Here is a 20,539-nt window from a genome sequence, read left to right as displayed (position 1 = left end):
CCATGCGATGATCCAAAGTAATGCGCGTGACGATCCAAAGTAATCCTTGCGATGATCCAACGTAATGCGCGTGGCGATCCAAAGTAATCCGTGCGATGATCCAAAGTAATCCGTGCGATGATCCAAAGTAATGCGCGTGACGATCCAAAGTAATCCGTGCGATGATCCAACGTGATGCGCGTGACGATCCAAAGTAATCCGTTCGATGATCCAAAGTAATCCGTGCGATGATCCAAAGTAATCCGTGCGATGATCCAAAGTAATCTGTGCGATGATTCAAAGTAATCCGTGCGATGATTCAAAGTAATCCGTGCGATGATCCAAAGTAATGCGCGTGACGATTTAAAGTAATCTGTGCGATGATCCAAAGTAATCCGTGCGATGATCAAAAGTAATCCGTGCGATGATCCAAAGTAATGCGCGTGACGATCCAAAGTAATCCGTGCGATGTTTCAACGTAATGCGCGTGACGATCCAAAGTAATCCGTGCGATGATCCAAAGTAATCCGTGCGATGATCCAAAGTAATGCGCGTGACGATCCAAAGTAATCCGTGCGATGATCCAACGTAATGCGCGTGACGATCCAAAGTAATCCGTGCGATGATCCAAAGTAATCCGTGCGATGATCCAACGTAATGCGCGTGACGATCCAAAGTAATCCGTGCGATGATCCAAAGTAATCCGTGCGATGATCTAAAGTAACCTGTGCGATGATTCAAAGTAATCCGTGCGATGATCCAACGTAATGCGCGTGACGAACTAAAGTAATCAGTGCGATGATCCAAAGTAATCCGTGCGATGATCCAAAGTAATCCGTGCGATGATCCAAAGTAATCCGTGCGATGATCCAAAGTAATCCGTACGATGATCCAAAGTAATGCGCGTGACGATCCAAAGTAATCCGTGCGATGATCCAACGTAATGCGTGTGACGATCCAAAGTAATCCGTGCGATGATCCAAAGTTATCCGTGCGATGATCCAAAGTAATCCATGCGATGATCCAAAGCAATGCGCGTGACGATCCAAAGTAATCCTTGCGATGATCCAACGTAATGCGCGTGGCGATCCAAAGTAATCCGTGCGATGATCCAAAGTAATCCGTGCGATGATCCAAAGTAATGCGCGTGACGATCCAAAGTAATCCGTGTGATGATCCAACCGTGATGCGCGTGACGATCCAAAGTAATCCGTTCGATGATCCAAAGTAATCCGTGCGATGATCCAAAGTAATCCGTGCGATGATCCAAAGTAATCTGTGCGATGATTCAAAGTAATCCGTGCGATGATTCAAAGTAATCCGTGCGATGATTCAAAGTAATCCGTGCGATGATTCAAAGTAATCCGTGCGATGATCCAAAGTAATGCGCGTGACGATTTAAAGTAATCTGTGCGATGATCCAAAGTAATCCGTGCGACGATCTAAAGCTATGCGTGTGACGATCTAACGTAACCTGTGCGATGATCAAAAGTAATGCGTGTGACGATCTAAAGTAATTCGTAGACTGATTTAAATTAACTCTTTTGACGATCTTAGTAATTCGTGGGATTATTAAAAAACAATCCGAGCGATGATCCAAAGTAATCCGTGCGATGACCCAAAGTAATCCGTGAGATGACCCAAAGTTATCCGTGAGATGACCCAAAGTTATCCGTGAGATGACCCAAAGTTATCCGTGAGATGACCCAAAGTAATCCGTGAGATGACCCAAAGTAATCCGTGCGATGACCCAAAGTTATCCGTGAGATGACCCAAAGTTATCCGTGAGATGACCCAAAGTAATAAGAGAGATGATTCAAAGTAATAAGAGAGATGATTCAAAGTAATAAGAGAGATGACCCAAAGTAATAAGAGAGATGATTCAAAGTAATAAGAGAGATGACCCAAAGTAATAAGAGAGATGATTCAAAGTAATCCGTGAGATGACCCAAAATAATAAGAGAGATGACCCAAAGTAATAAGAGAAATGACCCAAAGTAATAAGAGAGATGACCCAAAGCAATGCGTGCCAGTACCCAAAGTAATTTGTACAGTTTAAATGTACCAAACAAATGGTGACAGTATTGGGTTATGCAAATTACTGTGATGCTGTCGCCACAACATTGTCTGTGGTGACAAAAAACTAAAAGACTTATTTTTTAGTACAGTAGATAATTTGTTTGATTTAAACAGAGACCTATATACTATATAGGTCTCTGATTTAAAGAAAAAATATGAAAACGTTTGGGGTTTTACACATCACAATTTCACGGAAGGTTGATTAGTTCTGCATAATCGTTTCACACCTTTAACAGGTTGGGAACATCCTTTAAGTTGGTATGTATTTGATTTATGCAAGGATGCGCTGGAACCCCAACGCGTCCTCTCATCTGCTCATTACGGAGGAGAAAAAATCCTCTGAACTGAACTGAAATGAAATGACATAAAGTGCTTTTAACAACAACCGGACAAAATTGCATTTTCTCATTTACATGCTGTGATATGCATATGATAAACTACATTAGCAAGCTGAATAAATAAATGTAATAAAACATGTGTGTCATTGATAGCATTGACATTTTTTGTCAGAAACATTCTAAAAATAGATTAACTTACCTGTGCTACTTTTACGGTGGCTACCCATTGATTACACTGTGCAGTGTATGGTTTATCAATTTGTGAATTTAAACAATCTCTTTTTGATTTTTTGTTTGTTTGCAAATGTAGTTAATCATCTCAGCATTTAAATAAGAAGATGTAATTTTGTCAGGTTATTGTTTAAAAACACTTTATTACTTATTGTGGTCAGTACACCAATGTGTCCGAGTTCGAAGATAGTTCCAGCGCATCCTCGCAAATCAAAGGACGTCCACAGTCTGTTTAATGTAATCTTTTACATTATTTTCTGACGGTTGTTTAACATACCTTCGTATTGTAGTTATCTTTAAGACTCACTGTGAATGTATGGATTTAAAGACATTGTGAACTAATTCACTTTTGTTTTAATCCATACGAGATACGTACATGATTTTTAAATTGTACAGTAGATATAGAGTCTACTGTACATATTAAATTACTCAAACCTAAAACATGATGTAGAATCTGCACAAAAATAAATAACTAAAAGGCAGCTTGTATTGAATAGAATGTATTTTTCACACTAATTTATAAGTCATAGCAAACTAGACTAAGAGTGGAGGTCGTGTTGATTTGAATAGCCATGCTATCTTTTATAATGTGCTCGATATTATTTTAGTTTATCAGAGCAAGTACGGTAAGCACCCGTTGTTAGAGTGGCGTCCCTTGTTTTGAATCTATGCGCATGTCCGACAGACTGTTTACAAATGAAAGGTGCTGCATGCCGGCGAATGATTGAATAGGAACCCCACTGGGAACTGTTCATCGACGATCAGCATGGAACAACTCCCACAGGAAGTCGATTTATACAGATGTGTTATCGGGAAACACACCCTGATTTTGCAGCTAAAAATACCTGCAGATATTGCTTTGTCTCGCGATAGCATAGACTGTCACAGTCCCAAAGGCACACATCATTCCAAGATTTTGGGCAAGAGGTTTTTTAAGCAAAGGTTGGGTCCCATGGGAGGGGTCCCCTGGGGATAGCTTTGTTACAAAGCAATTCAATATTCATTTCCGTGACGTAGCCGAATCCCACATGCTGTGCCTTCAGCTTTCAGAGAAATATTATCACGACTGGTTCGCTGTAGTGCCGAGAGTCGAGGGAGGCCCAGGGAAGTGGGTTTGCTCGACACGCCGCTGTGTGCCCGCCAGCCCGCCAGTTCGGCTTGAGGATACCGGGCCTAGGTTCACATATAAAATGTAGATTATCCAGCAAGTGTCACAACTTGTACAGTGTGAGGCGCAGTTATAAAACACATCAGACGTTGTCTCCCGAGCGGACACAGGTGAACAACGAAATACCATGAGCTTTAAACTTTCATGCGACACACGTTAATCAGGTTTAATTAATGAGTAACGACTGTGAACTCTGACATTCTCATTTACACGTTCTCTACCCCCAATATGGATTTGCTACCGCCGGCTGATTAGCGGCACAACAGCAAGACCTCCCGGGGCGGCGGGACCAGGTAACAGGACCAGCCGTGGCCAGGTGCGACATCCCGGGGTTTGACACATCTGTGTGACACGGCGAGTCAGTGTCCAGTTTATATTGACCAGCCTCATGTCTAGGAGAAAGCAGGCCAGACCTCGCTCTTGTAAACGTGAGTAGTGCATGTTTATATAAACTATATCATGTTTAATTTTAAATATCAAGGTGCTTCAGAATGATTCATAGCTTTAACCCCGAGTGATATGAAGTGGTTTTTCAAGCATTTGATTTACCAATTAATAACAACCGGAATCATCAAGGATATCTAAATGCTTGTGTTACATAAACTTTCTTGAACTTTGATGAAAACTTTAATTAAAAAAAAATTAAAGTGGAATATGCTCTCTTAATTCAAAACAACATAATTCCCACTAATAAATCATTACATGTCATAGGTTCCAACCTGGTTCAACAGTTAAATATTTGCATAGAAAATATGTTAACAATACAACATAATACACCATAAGTTGCACTAGTACATGTATGCACATAACATTAACAGGTAATATTTCAACATAAATATTCTTCATTATGATCATTCTATTAAACTCTTATCACAGTGGTCAATAGTCAGTACAGTCTGTTGATCTCACAGTGGTCAGTACATTCTATTAACCTCACAGTGGTTAGTATATAGTTTATTGACCTCACAGTGGTCAACAGTTAGTAGTTTGTTGATCTCACATATGTAGTCATCACTACACAGTCTGGTCTCACATGTACAGTGACTACAGTCTGTTGATCACACATGTACAGTGGTCAGTACAGTCTGTTGATCACACATGTACAGTGGTCAGTACAGTGTTGACCACACATGTACAGTGGTCGGTATAGTCTATTGATCTTGCAGATCTCATATGTACAGTGGTCAGTACAGTGTGTTGATCACACATGTACAGTAGTCAGTACAGTGTGTTGATCTCACATGAACAGTGGTCAGTACAGTGTGTTGATCTCACATGTACAGTGGTCAGTACAGTGTGTTGATCTCGCATGTACAGTGGTCAGTACAGTGTGTTGATCTCACATGTACAGTGGTCAGTACAGTGTGTTGATCTCACATGTAAAGTAGTCAGTACAGTCTGTTGATCTCACATGTACAGTGGTCAGTACAGTATGTTGATCTCACATGTACAGTTGTCAGTACAGTCTGTTGATCTCACATGTACAGTGGCCATGCCAGTGTTGATCTCACATGTACAGTGGTCAGTAGTGTTGATCTCACATGTACAGTGGTCAGTACAGTGTATTGATCTCGCATGTACAGTGGTCAGTACAGTCTGTTGATCCCACATGAACAGTGGTCAGTACAGTGTTGATCTCACATGTAAAGTAGTCAGTACAGTCTGTTGATCTCACATGTACAGTGGCCATAAGAGTAGGTTGATATCATATTTACAGTGGTCAGTACAGTGTGTTGATCTTACATGTACAGTGGTCAGTTTTGTCTTGATCTCACATGTAGAGTGGTCAGTACATGTCTGTTGATCTCACATGTAGAGTGGTCAGTACAGTCTGTTGATCTCGCATGTACAGTGGTCAGTACAGTCTGTTGATCCCACATGAACAGTGGTCAGTACAGTGTGTTGATCTCGCATGTACAGTGGTCACCGCAGTCTGTTGATCTCACATGTACAGTGGTCAGTACAGTGTGTTGATCTCGCACGTACAGTGGTCAGTACAGTATGTTGATCTCACATGTACAGTTGTCAGTACAGTCTGTTGATCTCACATGTACAGTGGCCATGCCAGTGTTGATCTCACATGTACAGTGGTCAGTAGTGTTGATCTCACATGTACAGTGGTCAGTACAGTCTGTTGATCTCACATGTACAGTGGTCAGTACAGTCTGTTGATCTCACATGTACTGTGGTCAGTACAGTGTTGATCTCACATGTACAGTGGTCATTACAGTCTGTTGATCTCACATATACAGTGGTCAGTACAGTGTTGATCTCGCATGTAAAGTGGTCAGTACAGTGTGTTTATCTCACATGTACGGTGGTCATTACAGTCTGTTGATCTCATATTTACAGTGGTCAGTACAGTGTGTTGATCTCACATGTACATGTACAGTGGTCAGTTCAGTCTGTTGATCTCATATTTACAGTGGTCAGTGCAGTGTGTTGATCTCACATGTACAGTGGTCAGTTCAGTCTGTTGATCTCAAATGTACAGTGGCCATAAGAGTAGGTTGATATCATATTTACAGTGGTCAGTACATTGTGTTGATCTTACATGTACAGTGGTCAGTTTTGTCTTGATCTCACATGTAGAGTGGTCAGTACATGTCTGTTGATCTCACATGTACAGTGGTCAGTAGTCTGTTGATCTCACATGTACTGTGGTCAGTACAGTGTGTTGATCTCGCATGTACAGTGGTCAGTACAGTGTGTTGATCTCGCATGTACAGTGGTCAGTACAGTGTGTTGATCTCACATGTACAGTTGTCAGTACAGTATGTTGATCTCACATGTACAGTTGTCAGTACAGTCTGTTGATCTCACATGTACAGTGGTCAGTACAGTGTTGATCTCGCATGTAAAGTGGTCATTACAGTGTGTTTATCTCGCATGTACAGTGGCCATGACAGTGTGTTTATCTCACATGTACTACAGTGGTCAGTACAGTGTTGATCTCAAACGTACAGTGGTCATTACAGTCTGTTGATCTCACATGTACAGTGGTCAGTACAATCTGTTGATCTCGCATGTACAGTGGTCAGTACAGTCTGTTGATCTCACATGTACAGTGGTCAGTACAGTCTGTTGATCTCACATGTACAGTGGCCAGTACACTGTCTGTTGATCTCATATTTACAGTGGTCAGTACACTGTCTGTTGATCTCATATTTACAGTGGTCAGTACAGTCTGTTGATCTCACATGTACAGTGGTCAATTCAGTCTGTTGATCTCATATTTACAGTGGTCAGTACAGTCTGTTGCTCTCACATGTACAGTGGCCATGACAGTGTGTTGATCTCACATGTACAGTGGTCAGTACAGTCTGTTGAACTCAAATGTACAGTGGCCAGTACAGTGTTGTTCTCACATGTACAGTGGTCAGTACAGTGTTGTTCTCACATGTACAGTGGTCAGTACAGTCTGTTGAACTCAAATGTACAGTGGCCATGGTCATGACAGTGTGTTGATCTTGCATGTACAGTGGTCAGTACAGTGTTGATCTTACATGTACAGTGGTCAGTAGTCTGTTGATCTCACATGTACAGTTGTCAGTACAGTCTGTTGATCTCACATGTCCAGTGGTCACTATAGTCTGTTGATCTCACATGTACAGACTGGTCAGTACAGTCTGTTGATCTCACGTACATGTACAGTGGTCAGTACAGTCTGTTGAACTCGAATGTACAGTGGCCATGACAGTGTGTTGATCTTGCATGTACAGTGGTCAGTACAGTGTTGATCTCACATGTACAGTGGTCAGTACAGTCTGTTGATCTCACACGTACAGTGGCCATGACAGTCTGTTGATCTCGCATGAACAGTGGTCAGTACAGTCTGTTGATATCACATGTACAGTGGTCAGTACAGTCTGTTGATCTCACATGTACAGTGGCCATGACAGTCTGTTGATCTCGCATGTACAGTGGTCAGTTCAGTCTGTTAATCTCACATGTACAGTGGTCAGTACAGTCTGTTGATCTCGCATGTACAGTGGCCATGACAGTCTGTTGATCTCACATGTACAGTGGTCAGTACAGTCTGTTGATCTCACATGTACAGTGGCCAGTACACTGTCTGTTGATCTCATATTTACAGTGGTCAGTACACTGTCTGTTGATCTCATATTTACAGTGGTCAGTACAGTCTGTTGATCTCAAAAGTGGTCTATTGATAGATCTCACAGTGACCAGTACAGTCTGTTGGCCTCACACAGTTATCAGTAGTCTTTTGATCTATATTGGTCAATACAGTCCCTTTCTATATATATATATATTTTTTTTTTATAAATATCGAAGATCTAGAGATCAGTGTTGCTGCAGTTTGTATAGATCTCATTGTGGTTATAGTCTATTGACCTCACAGTGGTCAGTACAGTTGATTGACCTTACAACAGGCAGTGGTCAGTACAGTCTATCGACCTCACAGTGGTCAGTACAGTCTATTGATCTCGCAGCGATTTGTAGTCTGTTGGTCTCATAGTGGTCAGTACAGTCTATATATCTCATTGTGGTTTTATTCTATACATATATATTTTAGTGGTAATAAAATAATTATAATGATTTCCATGGTCTTGATGTACATAGATGTATATAGAACTCAAAGTGGTCAGTACAATCTATACATTATTAGCTCACCTGCCGGAAGGGCAAGTGAGCTTATGCCGTGGCGCGGCGTCCGTCGTCCGTCCGTCGTCCGTCCGGCCGTCCGGCCGTCCGGCCGTCTGGCCGTCCGTCCGGCGTCAACTTTCCATTCAAGCAACTTCTTCTCAATAACCAAAAGGCCTAGAGACCTAATATTGGGCCTGTAGCATGCTGGGGTGAAGGGCTACCAAGTTTGTTCAAATGAATGACCTTGACCTTCATTCAAGGTCACAGGAGTCAAAAAGGCTAAAATCTTCAAACGACTTCTTCTCAACAACCAACAGTCCCAGGGAGTTGATATTGGGTCTGTAGCATGCTGGGGTAAAGGGCTACCAAGTTTGTTCAAATGAATGACCTTGACTTTCATTCAAGGTCACAGGAGTCAAAAAGGCTAAAAAAAAATTAGACGACTTCTTCTAAATAGCCAAAAGACCCAGGGACTTGATATTGGGTCTGTAGCATGCTGGGGTGAAGGGCTACCAAGTTTGTTCAAATGAATGACCTTGACTTTCATTCAAGGTCACAGGAGTCAAAAAGGCTAAAAAAAAATTAGACGACTTCTTCTAAATAGCCAAAAGACCCAGGGACTTGATATTGGGTCTGTAGCATGCTGGGGTGAAGGGCTACCAAGTTTGTTCAAATGAATGACCTTGACCTTCATTCAAGGTCACAGGAGTCAAAAAGGCTAAAATCTTTAAACGACTTCTTCTCAATAACCAAGAGTCCCAGGGTCTTGATATTGGGTCTGTAGCATGCTGGGGTGAAGGGCTACCAATTTTGTTCAAATGAATGACCTTGACTTTCATTCAAGGTCACAGGAGTCAAAAAGGCTAAAATCTTTAAACGACTTCTTCTCAATAACCAAGAGTCCCAGGGAGTTGATATTGGGTCTGTAGCATGCTCGGGTGAAGGGCTACCAAGTTTGTTCAAATGAATGACCTTGACTTTCATTCAAGGTCACAGGGGTCAAAAAGGCTAAAATCTTTAAACGACTTCTTCTCAATAACCAAGAGTCCCAGGGAGTTGATATTGGGTCTGTAGCATGCTGGGGTGAAGGGCTACCAAGTTTGTTCAAATGAATGACCTTGACCGTCATTCAAGGTCACAGGAGTCAAAAAGGCTAAAATCTTTAAACGACTTCTTCTCAATAACCAAGAGTCCCAGAGGCCTAATATTTGGCCTGTAGCATGCTGGAGTGAAGGGCTCCCAAGTTTGTTCAAATGAATGACCTTGACTTTCATTCAAGGTCACAGGAGTCAAAAAGGCTAAAATCTTTAAACGACTTCTTCTCAATAACCAAGAGTCTCAGGGAGTTGATATTGGGTCTGTAGCATGCTGCGGTAAAGGGCTACCAATTTGTTCAAATGAATGACCTTGACCTTCATTCAAGGTCACAGGGGTCAAAAAGGCTAAAATCTTTAAACAACTTCTTCTCAATAACCAAGAGTCCCAGGGAGTTGATATTGGGTCTGTAGCATGCTGGGGTGAAGGGCTACCAAGTTTGTTCAAATGAATGACCTTGACTTTCATTCAAGGTCACAGGAGTCAAAAAGGCTAAAATCTTTAAACGACTTCTTCTCAATAACCAAGAGTCCCAGAGGCCTAATATTTGGCCTGTAGCATGCTGGGGTGAAGGGCTCCCAAGTTTGTTCAAATGAATGACCTTGACTTTCATTCAAGGTCACAGGAGTCAAAAAGGCTAAAATCTTTAAACGACTTCTTCTCAATAACCAAGAGTCTCAGGGAGTTGATATTGGGTCTGTAGCATGCTGCGGTAAAGGGCTACCAATTTTGTTCAAATGAATGACCTTGACCTTCATTCAAGGTCACAGGGGTCAAAAAGGCTAAAATCTTTAAACAACTTCTTCTCAATAACCAAGAGTCCCAGGGAGTTGATATTGGGTCTGTAGCATGCTGGGGTGAAGGGCTACCAAGTTTGTTCAAATGAATGACCTTGACTTTCATTCAAGGTCACAGGAGTCAAAAAGGCTAAAATCTTTAAACGACTTCTTCTCAATAACCAAGAGTCCCAGAGGCCTAATATTTGGCCTGTAGCATGCTGGGGTGAAGGGCTCCCAAGTTTGTTCAAATGAATGACCTTGACTTTCATTCAAGGTCACAGGAGTCAAAAAGGCTAAAATCTTTAAACGACTTCTTCTCAATAACCAAGAGTCTCAGGGAGTTGATATTGGGTCTGTAGCATGCTGCGGTAAAGGGCTACCAATTTTGTTCAAATGAATGACCTTGACCTTCATTCATGGTCACAGGGATCAAAAAGGCTAAAATCTTTAAACAACTTCTTCTCAATAACCAAGAGTCCCAGGGAGTTGATATTGGGTCTGTAGCATGCTGGGGTGAAGGGCTACCAAGTTTGTTCAAATGAATGACCTTGATTTCATTCAAGGTCACAGGAGTCAAAAAGGCTAAAATCTTTAAACGACTTCTTCTCAATAACCAAGAGTCCCAGAGACCTAATATTTGGCCTGTAGCATGCTGGGGTGAAGGGCTACCAAGTTTGTTCAAATGAATGACCTTGACCTTCATTCAAGGTCACAGGGGTCAAAAAGGCTAAAATCTTCAAACAACTTCTTCTCAATAACCAACAGTCCCAGGGAGTTGATATTGGGTCTGTAGCATGCTGGGATGAAGGGATACCTAGTTTGTTCAAATGAATGGCCTTGACCTTCATTCAAGGTCACAGGGGCCAAAAAGGCTAAAATCTTTTAACAACTTCTTCTCGATAACCAACAGTCCCAGAGACCTAATATTTGGCCTGTAGCATGCTGGGGTAAAGAGCTACCAAGTTTGTTCAAATGAATGACCTTGACTTTCATTCAAGGTCACAGGAGTCAAAAAGGCTAAAATCTTTAAACGACTTCTTCTCAATAACCAAGAGTCCCAGAGACCTAATATTTGGCCTGTAGCATGCTGGGGTGAAGGGCTACCAAGTTTGTTCAAATGAATGACCTTGACCTTCATTCAAGGTCACAGGGGTCAAAAAGGCTAAAATCTTCAAACAACTTCTTCTCAATAACCAACAGTCCCAGGGAGTTGATATTGGGTCTGTAGCATGCTGGGATGAAGGGATACCTAGTTTGTTCAAATGAATGGCCTTGACCTTCATTCAAGGTCACAGGGGCCAAAAAGGCTAAAATCTTTAAACGACTTCTTCTCGATAACCAAGAGTCCCAGGGAGTTGATATTGGGTCTGTAGCATGCTGGGGTGAAGGGGTACCAAGTTTGTTCAAATGAATGACCTTGACCTTCATTCAAGGTCACGTCGATCAAGTATGCTTAAATCTTTAAATGACTTTTAGTGAAAAGCCAAAGTGCAGAGAGACATTATATTGGTCCTGTAGCATGCTTTCAAATAACTGCAGGATCCATATATGAAAAGATCACTGCATTGCAGGTGAGCGATTTGGGCCCATTGGGCCCTTGTATATATATCACAGTGCATGGTCAGTGCAGTATATATCTCACAGTGATCAGTACAGTATAGATCTCACAGTGGTCAGTACAGTAAAGATCTCACAGTGGTCAGTACAGTATAGATCTCACAGTGGTCAGTACAGTATAGATCTCACAGTGGTCAGTACAGTATAGATCTCACAGTTGTCAGTACAATCTATATTTAAATCTCACAGTGGTCAGTACATTATAGATCTCACAGTGGTCAGTACAGTATAGATCTCACAGTTGTCAGTACAATCTATATTTAAATCTCACAGTGGTCAGTACATTATAGATCTCATAGTTGTCAATACAATTCTATATATAGATCTCACAGTGGTCAGTACAGTATAGATCTCATAGTTGTCAATACAATCTATATTTAAATCTCACATGCAGTGGTCAGTACATTATAGATCTCACAGTGGTCAGTACAGTATAGATCTCACAGTGGTCAGTACAGTATAGATCTCACAGTGGTCAGTACAGTATAGATCTCACAGTGGTCATGCAGTACAGTACAGATCTCACAGTTGTCAGTACAATCTATATTTAAATCTCACAGTGGTCAGTACATTATAGATCTCACAGTGGTCAGTACAGTATAGATCTCACAGTTGTCAGTACAATCTATATTTAAATCTCACAGTGGTCAGTACATTATACATCTCATAGTTGTCAATACAATTCTTTATATAGATCTCACAGTGGTCAGTACAGTATAGATCTCATAGTTGTCAATACAATCTATATTTAAATCTCACATGCAGTGGTCAGTACATTATAGATCTCACAGTGGTCAGTACAGTATAGATCTCACAGTGGTCAGTACAGTATAGATCTCACAGTGGTCAGTACAGTATAGATCTCACAGTGGTCAGTACAGTATAGATCTCACAGTGGTCAGTACAGTATAGATCTCACAGTGGTCAGTACAGTATAGATCTCACAGTTGTCAGTACAATCTATATTTAAATCTCACAGTGGTCAGAACAGTACAGATCTCACAGTGGTCAGAACAGTACAGATCTCACAGTGGTCAGAACAGTACAGATCTCACAGTGTTCAGAACAGTACAGATCTCACAGTGTTCAGAACAGTACAGATCTCACAGTTGTCAATACAATCTATATATAGATCTCACTGTGGTCATGCAGACTCAGTTCAGTCTTTATATATACATGTATATATACATCTCAATGTGGTCAGTGTTCCGTGAAAAAGATCTTACTTAAGTACTGTACATGTACTGTGATCGATATATACATCACTGTGGTCAGTACAGTCTATATTTCACAGTGGTGTATAGATATTACACTGCATGGTCAGTACAGTATAAATAGAATCTCACTTTGGTTAATAGTCTATATATATATAGATCTTACGTTTTTTTCACTATAGGTCATCAGTTCCCATTATTTCTCAGCCTCTCTTGGCTTTGAGTTGGGAAAATTCATTGACATTTTGGGAAATTTGGGAAAATACCAAATTACAAAAAACAGTACTGATTTTGTCAAATAAATTTATCAATGCATATTTCACCATGTTTTCAGCATCATTAAACATCACTTGCTACATATAGAATGAACACATTGAATGGTCTAAAATCATAATGTGCCCACAATGCCATCATGGTGAGATAGGAAGTGGTAAAGAGCAAGTTTTCGTTTTTTAATCCTTTGAAATTAAAAGATCAACAAGTTCCTCTAAATCAGTCAACAAAAGCTTGTTCAGGTGGCAAATCCTGGTTAGAACGAATATTCATACCCTGCCTGCACTGCTCTCTTGACATGTCTGACAGGGTATGAAATCACCCCCTCTGCCTATACTGAAGCAAGCCTTGCACTGGGTGTATGTTTTTATGTCAAAAAAAAACAACTTTAAAAAACCTAAAAAAAATTTTTTTAGTAGAATATATAAATATACACATGAATTTATGATTTTGATAACTACTAAATCACTAATTCATATTAATCTATTCATCTATTACAAAAGCTTTAAGGATCAAGATCAAAGCCTACAAGATGTTACTTGTTTGAATTGATAACGTTGGTATTAGTTAGGTTCGGAAAATACTTTATGGCTTAGAAAATCGCGTTATCATTAACAAAACGTCAGAAAGTAGATAGGTAAAACGTTTTTGGTATTTGGGAAACAGCCGATATTCGGCGTAAAACAGGCCAAACAATACTCATATATTTTGTTTTGACATTGCAGTCACCTCAATTTATTTCTTAAGACTTTGTAATTACTGCCTTGCAGGTAAGGCATAAGAATTGTACCTGCTAGCGCTGCTCCCATGCATAATCGTAAGAGGAAACTGAATTTAGGATCAAATCTTTTCTCTTCTTTTATTTAAGCAATTTTCTCATTCTTTAAATGTCCCCTTGCCACTTCCTCTCTTTTGGCCTTTATACAGTTGAGTGTTGACACCTTTGAGGAAGTCTTTGAGTTGTGACCCCTGGCCGAAACATGCCAGTCTTAATAATGGTAGTTACCACTGCTCCTGCTAAAGGCTCAGCATATTGGGAGTGAGATGACTGGTTCACCTGTTGTATATGACCAGGTGCTGGGTATCATCAGCAGTAAGCCAGTATGCTTCATTTCATCTGGCCCTAACACCATATCTGGTGAATTAGGCCAGAGCGCACTACTATATATATGAAAACATGGAAATCTCCGACACCATTTGGTGTCACTAAGATTTCGGTGCAAATATAATAAAATCAGGCATGACACATATAACACCTACCTTCATATATGGATAAATGAGATATTTATTTACCCCAAAACACAGATTTAGTCCCATATCGATGTTTTATTCCATCCGTATAGACCCTCGCTTTATGCTGTTTGGACAGGAAAAGGTATAGGTTCACCTGCGCGACTACATTGGTTATTGAAACATTCTTTTCAAGAATGTGGATGTGGCGCCATGGTATAAGCTGTGGGTTTTTCTGGCAAGTAGATTAGATGACAATTAGATTGTGAGTTTGAGGCCCGGTCAGTGCAAGAGTTATGAAATTGTCTTCCCTCGTCATTTGTGTTACTATGTTATATATAATTATTATAGCACAATGTATCATGTGTACTATATGTGTTGTTGATCTGAAGGTAAAGATTTGAATTTCCTGTCGTAGTTGTACGGTGTTGTACTGTTCAATATTATGTATTTTTGTACATGTACCTACATGTCTTCGATTGGAATTCATATTATCTGATAAATCGGAATTTTGATGTCTTGTACGGTATGTAAATGATTAAATCATTGTCCTATTGTTGGTATTTATTGAAATAATTGAAACCAGAGCATGAAAACCAAAAGCTTCTACTTTGTAGAAAACACATTTTTCAATGTTTGCAAATTTGAGGCTGAACTGTGGCAGCTAGCTAGCAAGCACTAGAAATTGCAACAAATAAAAAATTTTATACACCATTTAAAATTTTCAAGAGGATTATAAATACAATTAACTATTTCTTGAACTTTTTTTTTTTGTCAAAAATAATAGTGCATTGAATTTTAACATTAGGTTAAAAGTGTTTTCAAAAATAGGTCACAATAAAATATCATTTTCAAGGAGATTAATGTCTATTAGAAGAGCATCCTTTTTGTTTCTATAAGGATCGAGGCTTCTGAGTGATTGAGATGGAGGGAGGAACACCTTTTCTCAGAGGGATGTTGGAGGTGATCACAATATCAATTTGCCTGCTTCTGCTCATCTGTGACATAAATGTATGTGTCGTAAGGAAACTTTATGTGGACCATTCCACTGATAAATTAGGCTAGTAAGTTTTTCATTTGAAAATTTAGCTAGAAAATGCTCCCTTAGTTCTGAAAATGGTATAGTACTCCAGGGAGTTAAGTACATTTGCAGACAGCACAATTTCCATATTGAGAAGTCTTCATCTTGGTGAGATCACCTCAGAAAGATTGTGTGTATTCCCCGGACATCAATGATATTTACTTGTTGTCTACTTGTGCATGTTTCATGCCCAGGGGAATCATTTTCTCTGGCTGCAATGGTAGATTAGAAATTATTGTTTGCAGTATCGTATCCCCCTGGTATAGCTTGTGTATCTTTTGATTACAGTCAGATACTAGAATTACTCTTTACATTTTTTCTTTTCTTCCTTTTTTCCATTTTGGGACATTGAGGTTCTGTATTGATGTTTTTGTTAGTTTTGTAGTCATTTGCAATGCAAATTGCTACCCGTGGAAGGATAATGTGTGCTGTCCTTTTAAATATAGGAGTTTTATAAAAACAGGTGCATGGAAACAAAACTGGAATATTTTTAGATAACCTGGGAGTTTTGGAATTAAGTAGAAGGGACGAGATAAATAAGACAGGGTATTACATAATTCAGAAAATTATCTCCACTTCAAAGAGATTACAGGTCTCGTTAGGGTGAATAATGTACCGATTTATTTGATCTAGAGAAATATATAATTACTGAAGCTCACTATTGATTCTTCTAAAGAAAACAAAGGTAGTTGACATCAGATTGATGTAAACTTTTGTGTATAGTTTTGTCTAATCAATCTTATCTCTGAATTAGACCATATATGCAAGAGGAAAATTTTAGGCAACGGTCTGGCCATCTAGGATATGGAAGAGGATGTAGCCCAATTTACATCAATAATCTATGACTGAAATATTTGTTAAAATGATGTAATATATCGTTTATTCCATTCAGAACCTGTCAACGAATCGCAGATGACAGGCTTTAAAATTATCAATTACAAGGTTCAGAAGAAAATGTGTTGCGTTCAGTCATCGCATAATTTGTGAAGACAATTTATGAACCATTTTCACATCGTTTTATTTTTACACAAGTACATATAGGCATGCACTAAGAACTAAGAAATATTTCGTAGACATGTACACCTGTCTACTGGCAAGACTGGGACTATGGTAGACTATGTATATACACTCATTTCATAGATAATTATGATCAAGTCCTGTTTTTTGTATAGGCTATCAGTTGCTCAACTGTTTGAAGTTATACTTATTTGTCACATCTTGATATTCGTTAAGCACTAGAAATGAATCGTGATCGACTTGCTATTTCGAAAACAAATAACAGTAGATTTGATATTGAGCAACAAACACCAAGCATGGCTGCCATGTTTACGTACACAATGCGGCACAGACAACAGATTTGTTTTTGTAATGCTGATTGAGAAAGTATGGATTTATTATTATTATCTATGCTGTACGTCTACTTTGTTGCAGCCAAATAGTTTCTTAATTAAATCTTGTTTGAATCATTTCGGCATGTTTGCGTATATCAGCTAGATAAAGAGTAATTCATTTGGAAAATCAAATAGGATGTATACCGTGTCAATCCTTTGTCTGTTGTGTACTTTTTTCATTGTAGCCTAGTTTTGAAATTGACTCTGTCAATATATAATATTTAGACCCAATTTATTCATTGGGCATGGTACATGTGATAAAAATCAATGTTCAAAATATGAAAACTAAATAGTTTAATATATAAAATGTGTGTTATTTATCCAGAATAAAATAGATTGTCAATTATCTCTCTAAAAAGGTCATTTTCATGGAAAAAAAAAATCATCAGGCAAAAAATCTGTTTTTTTTTCTTCAAAGAAATGATTGTTCTGGTAAGGAAAATAATTTTTTTTTCTAAGAATCATATCATATTTTTTGTTTTATTTCATTATTATTTTTTCCATTGTGGAATAGACATGCAAAAGTGGGGGATGGGCTTACTCCAGAATATGGGCCTTAATGCAGAGAAAAAGGTGATTTTTTTTTACATCGGCTTATCCCCGAGCTTGGACTACCCACAAGAGAAGTCTCAATTGACATATGTATTCTAATCACCTTCTGTCTGTCATCATGCGTCCGTAAACAATTTACATTTTCGACTTCTCCAAAACCTTTGAACCAAATTCAGTGAAATTTGGCAGGACGCTTCTTTGTCTAAAGGTAAACCAAAACTGTGACTTATATGGTCCCGGGACAGAATGATGGCATCCCTCAGGGGCCTGAGGGGCGGGGCCATAAGCGTCAAATTGACTAAAACTTCAAAAATCTTCTTCTCTACTCTCAGATATGTTGGAATCAAACACTTTTCGTAGATGGAAGGGTCTAAAGGATCCTTACCAAAATTGTGAATTTCATGACCCAGGGGTCTCGATCACGTTTGCCCCTGCCCGGGGAGAGGTAAACTTTACTATAATTTATATAGGGAAATCACATTTTTGACTATCATTTGTTTGATTTCTATTGGAATTCATTCTAACTTTGTTAACATTATCAGCATTGGAAATTTGGATGACAGCTTAATGGTATGCACATGTTGGCCCTGACTGACCCCTTGGACGGATGGGTGGGGCCAAAAAGGGTCAATTAAATTAACTGAAATATTTCCAAAAAGGGCAATTATAAATTTAGAAAAACCGATTATATTCGATAAACAATGATTATTTTCCTATATTATCTATTCTGAAAATGAAAGTTGATTCTTATCATAACTCTTTCCTATTACAATAGTACCATTTATTTGTGCTATGGTGATTTAACATTTATAGACAGATAATTGTCATAAAAGAACAGATTTTTGTAATGGTGATCAGTAACTCTTTGCCATATGGAAACAACTCTGTCATGGAAATAGACAGTGGTTCGGCATGGAAATACACCTATTTGACATGATAATGTATATGTTTGCCATGGTAACAAGCTTGCTGAACTGTCAGATATGCTACCCGTGTATCTTTGAGACTGCAGAATAGATGATCCTGCATGGTTAAAAAGTTAAAACGACTTTCCCAGTTACATGTCAGTAATTATCATGTTTTCAATAACACAATATTCGGTTAATGCCCTGAGCTTTTTGTAGCAGACATTTACGAAAAATCATCTCATATCAAAGATACATTTAGTACTCGAGGTGTTTGGAAGATCCCCAAGGGTGCTGCCTAATTTTTATTGAAACGAAAAGCCCTTATCTCACAAACCTAGTTCTAGAATATTTCAATCTGCATGGGAAGGCATATTGCAGCACTTATCAAATGACAATTCTATGGAGACAACAGCTTTATAAAGGCGCGGGTACTGGTAGCTTGTGTACAGTTTTCAGTCATTCATTATGATTTCCATAGTGGCTTTGTTAGAATTGTGAAAACAATTTCTTGAAAATGAAAGTTTTTGATAAAAGTATTTTTGAAAAAGAGTTAATTTAAAAGTTCTATAACACATGTTCAAGGGCACGGTATCATCGGAATAATTGTTCTTTGATTATATTTTGATCCTTAATGGGAAATTTAATAAAAAATATTTGACAGATTTATTTTTCGAAAGTTCCAAATATGGTTTCATCAAATAGTTCTGTTCAAGCTATATACATGTACATAACCAATACAAATTCTTCAACAATGTTTGCTACATAAACAGTACTTCGAACCTTATAATAAGGTACGTTGCATTGCGGCACTCAGCTGTACATGTTTGTACAAAGGCATTGACTGACCAAACTGTGGTAATATTTAAACCATGTGACAAATACTGAGTAGCTTAATAATATAAGCAATTTGTTTGATAATACTTCACAAATTGGTTGCATGTGGCTGAATTATAAAACTGGTGAAACTAAACAAACTGTTGTTGCATGTCACTAAACCTTTAGGTGATGAATTTAAAACTGTGGATACACTATACACTAAACCTGGGACTGATAAAACTGTGGATACACTATACACTAAACCTGTGACTGATAAAACTGTGGATACACTATACACTAAACCTGTGACTGATAAAACTGTGTGGATATACTATACACTAAACCTGTGACTGATAAAACTGTGGATACACTATACACTAAACCTGTGACTGATAAAACTGTGTGGATATACTATACACTAAACCTGTGACTGATAAAACTGTGTGGATATACTATACACTAAACCTGTGACTGATAAAACTGTGTGGATACACTATACACTAAACCTGTGACTGATAAAACTGTGGATACACTATACACTAAACCTGTGACTGATAAAACTGTGTGGATACATGATACACTAAACCTGTGACTGATAAAACTGTGTGGATATGTACTATACACTAAACCTGTGACTGATAAAACTGTGGATATACTATACACTAAACCTGTGACTGATAAAACTGTGGATACACTATACACTAAACCTGTGACTGATAAAACTGTGGATACACTATACACTAAACCTGTTACTGATAAAACTGTGTATATACATGATACACTAAACCTGTGACTGATAAAACTGTGGATACACTTTACACTAAACCTGTGACCGTTAAAACTGTGTGGATACACTATACACTAAACCTGTGACTGATAAAACTGTGTGGATACACTATACACTAAACCTGTGACTGATAAAACTGTGTCGATATACTATACACTAAACCTTTAGGTGATGAATTTAAAACTGTGGATACACTATACACTAAACCTGTGACGGATAAAACTGTGGATACACTATACACTAAACCTGTGACTGATAAAACTGTGGATACACTATACACTAGACCTGTGACTGATAAAACTGTGTGGATACATGATACACTAAACCTGTGACTGATAAAACTGTGTGGATACACTATACACTAAACCTGTGACTGATAAAACTGTGTGGATA

At 38.8% G+C, this 20,539-nt stretch overlaps 1 protein-coding gene across 1 annotated transcript in view; it reads left to right on the top strand.

The window, feature by feature from the left end:
- The first annotated feature begins 3,120 nt into the window (after positions 1-3,120).
- LOC117338089 (zinc finger protein 423-like) overlaps positions 3,121-20,539 on the top strand; it is a 71,418-nt gene continuing 53,999 nt past the window's right edge. The window contains exon 1 of the mRNA XM_033899285.1: positions 3,121-4,223. Within this exon, the coding sequence (XP_033755176.1) occupies positions 4,184-4,223 (40 nt within the window). The 5' untranslated portion in view covers positions 3,121-4,183. The remainder of the gene's footprint in view (positions 4,224-20,539) is intronic.

Source organism: Pecten maximus, chromosome 11 (assembly GCF_902652985.1).
Source record: "Pecten maximus chromosome 11, xPecMax1.1, whole genome shotgun sequence".
Classification (NCBI taxonomy): domain Eukaryota; kingdom Metazoa; phylum Mollusca; class Bivalvia; order Pectinida; family Pectinidae; genus Pecten; species Pecten maximus.
This window is presented reverse-complemented; position numbering and strand designations above follow the sequence as displayed.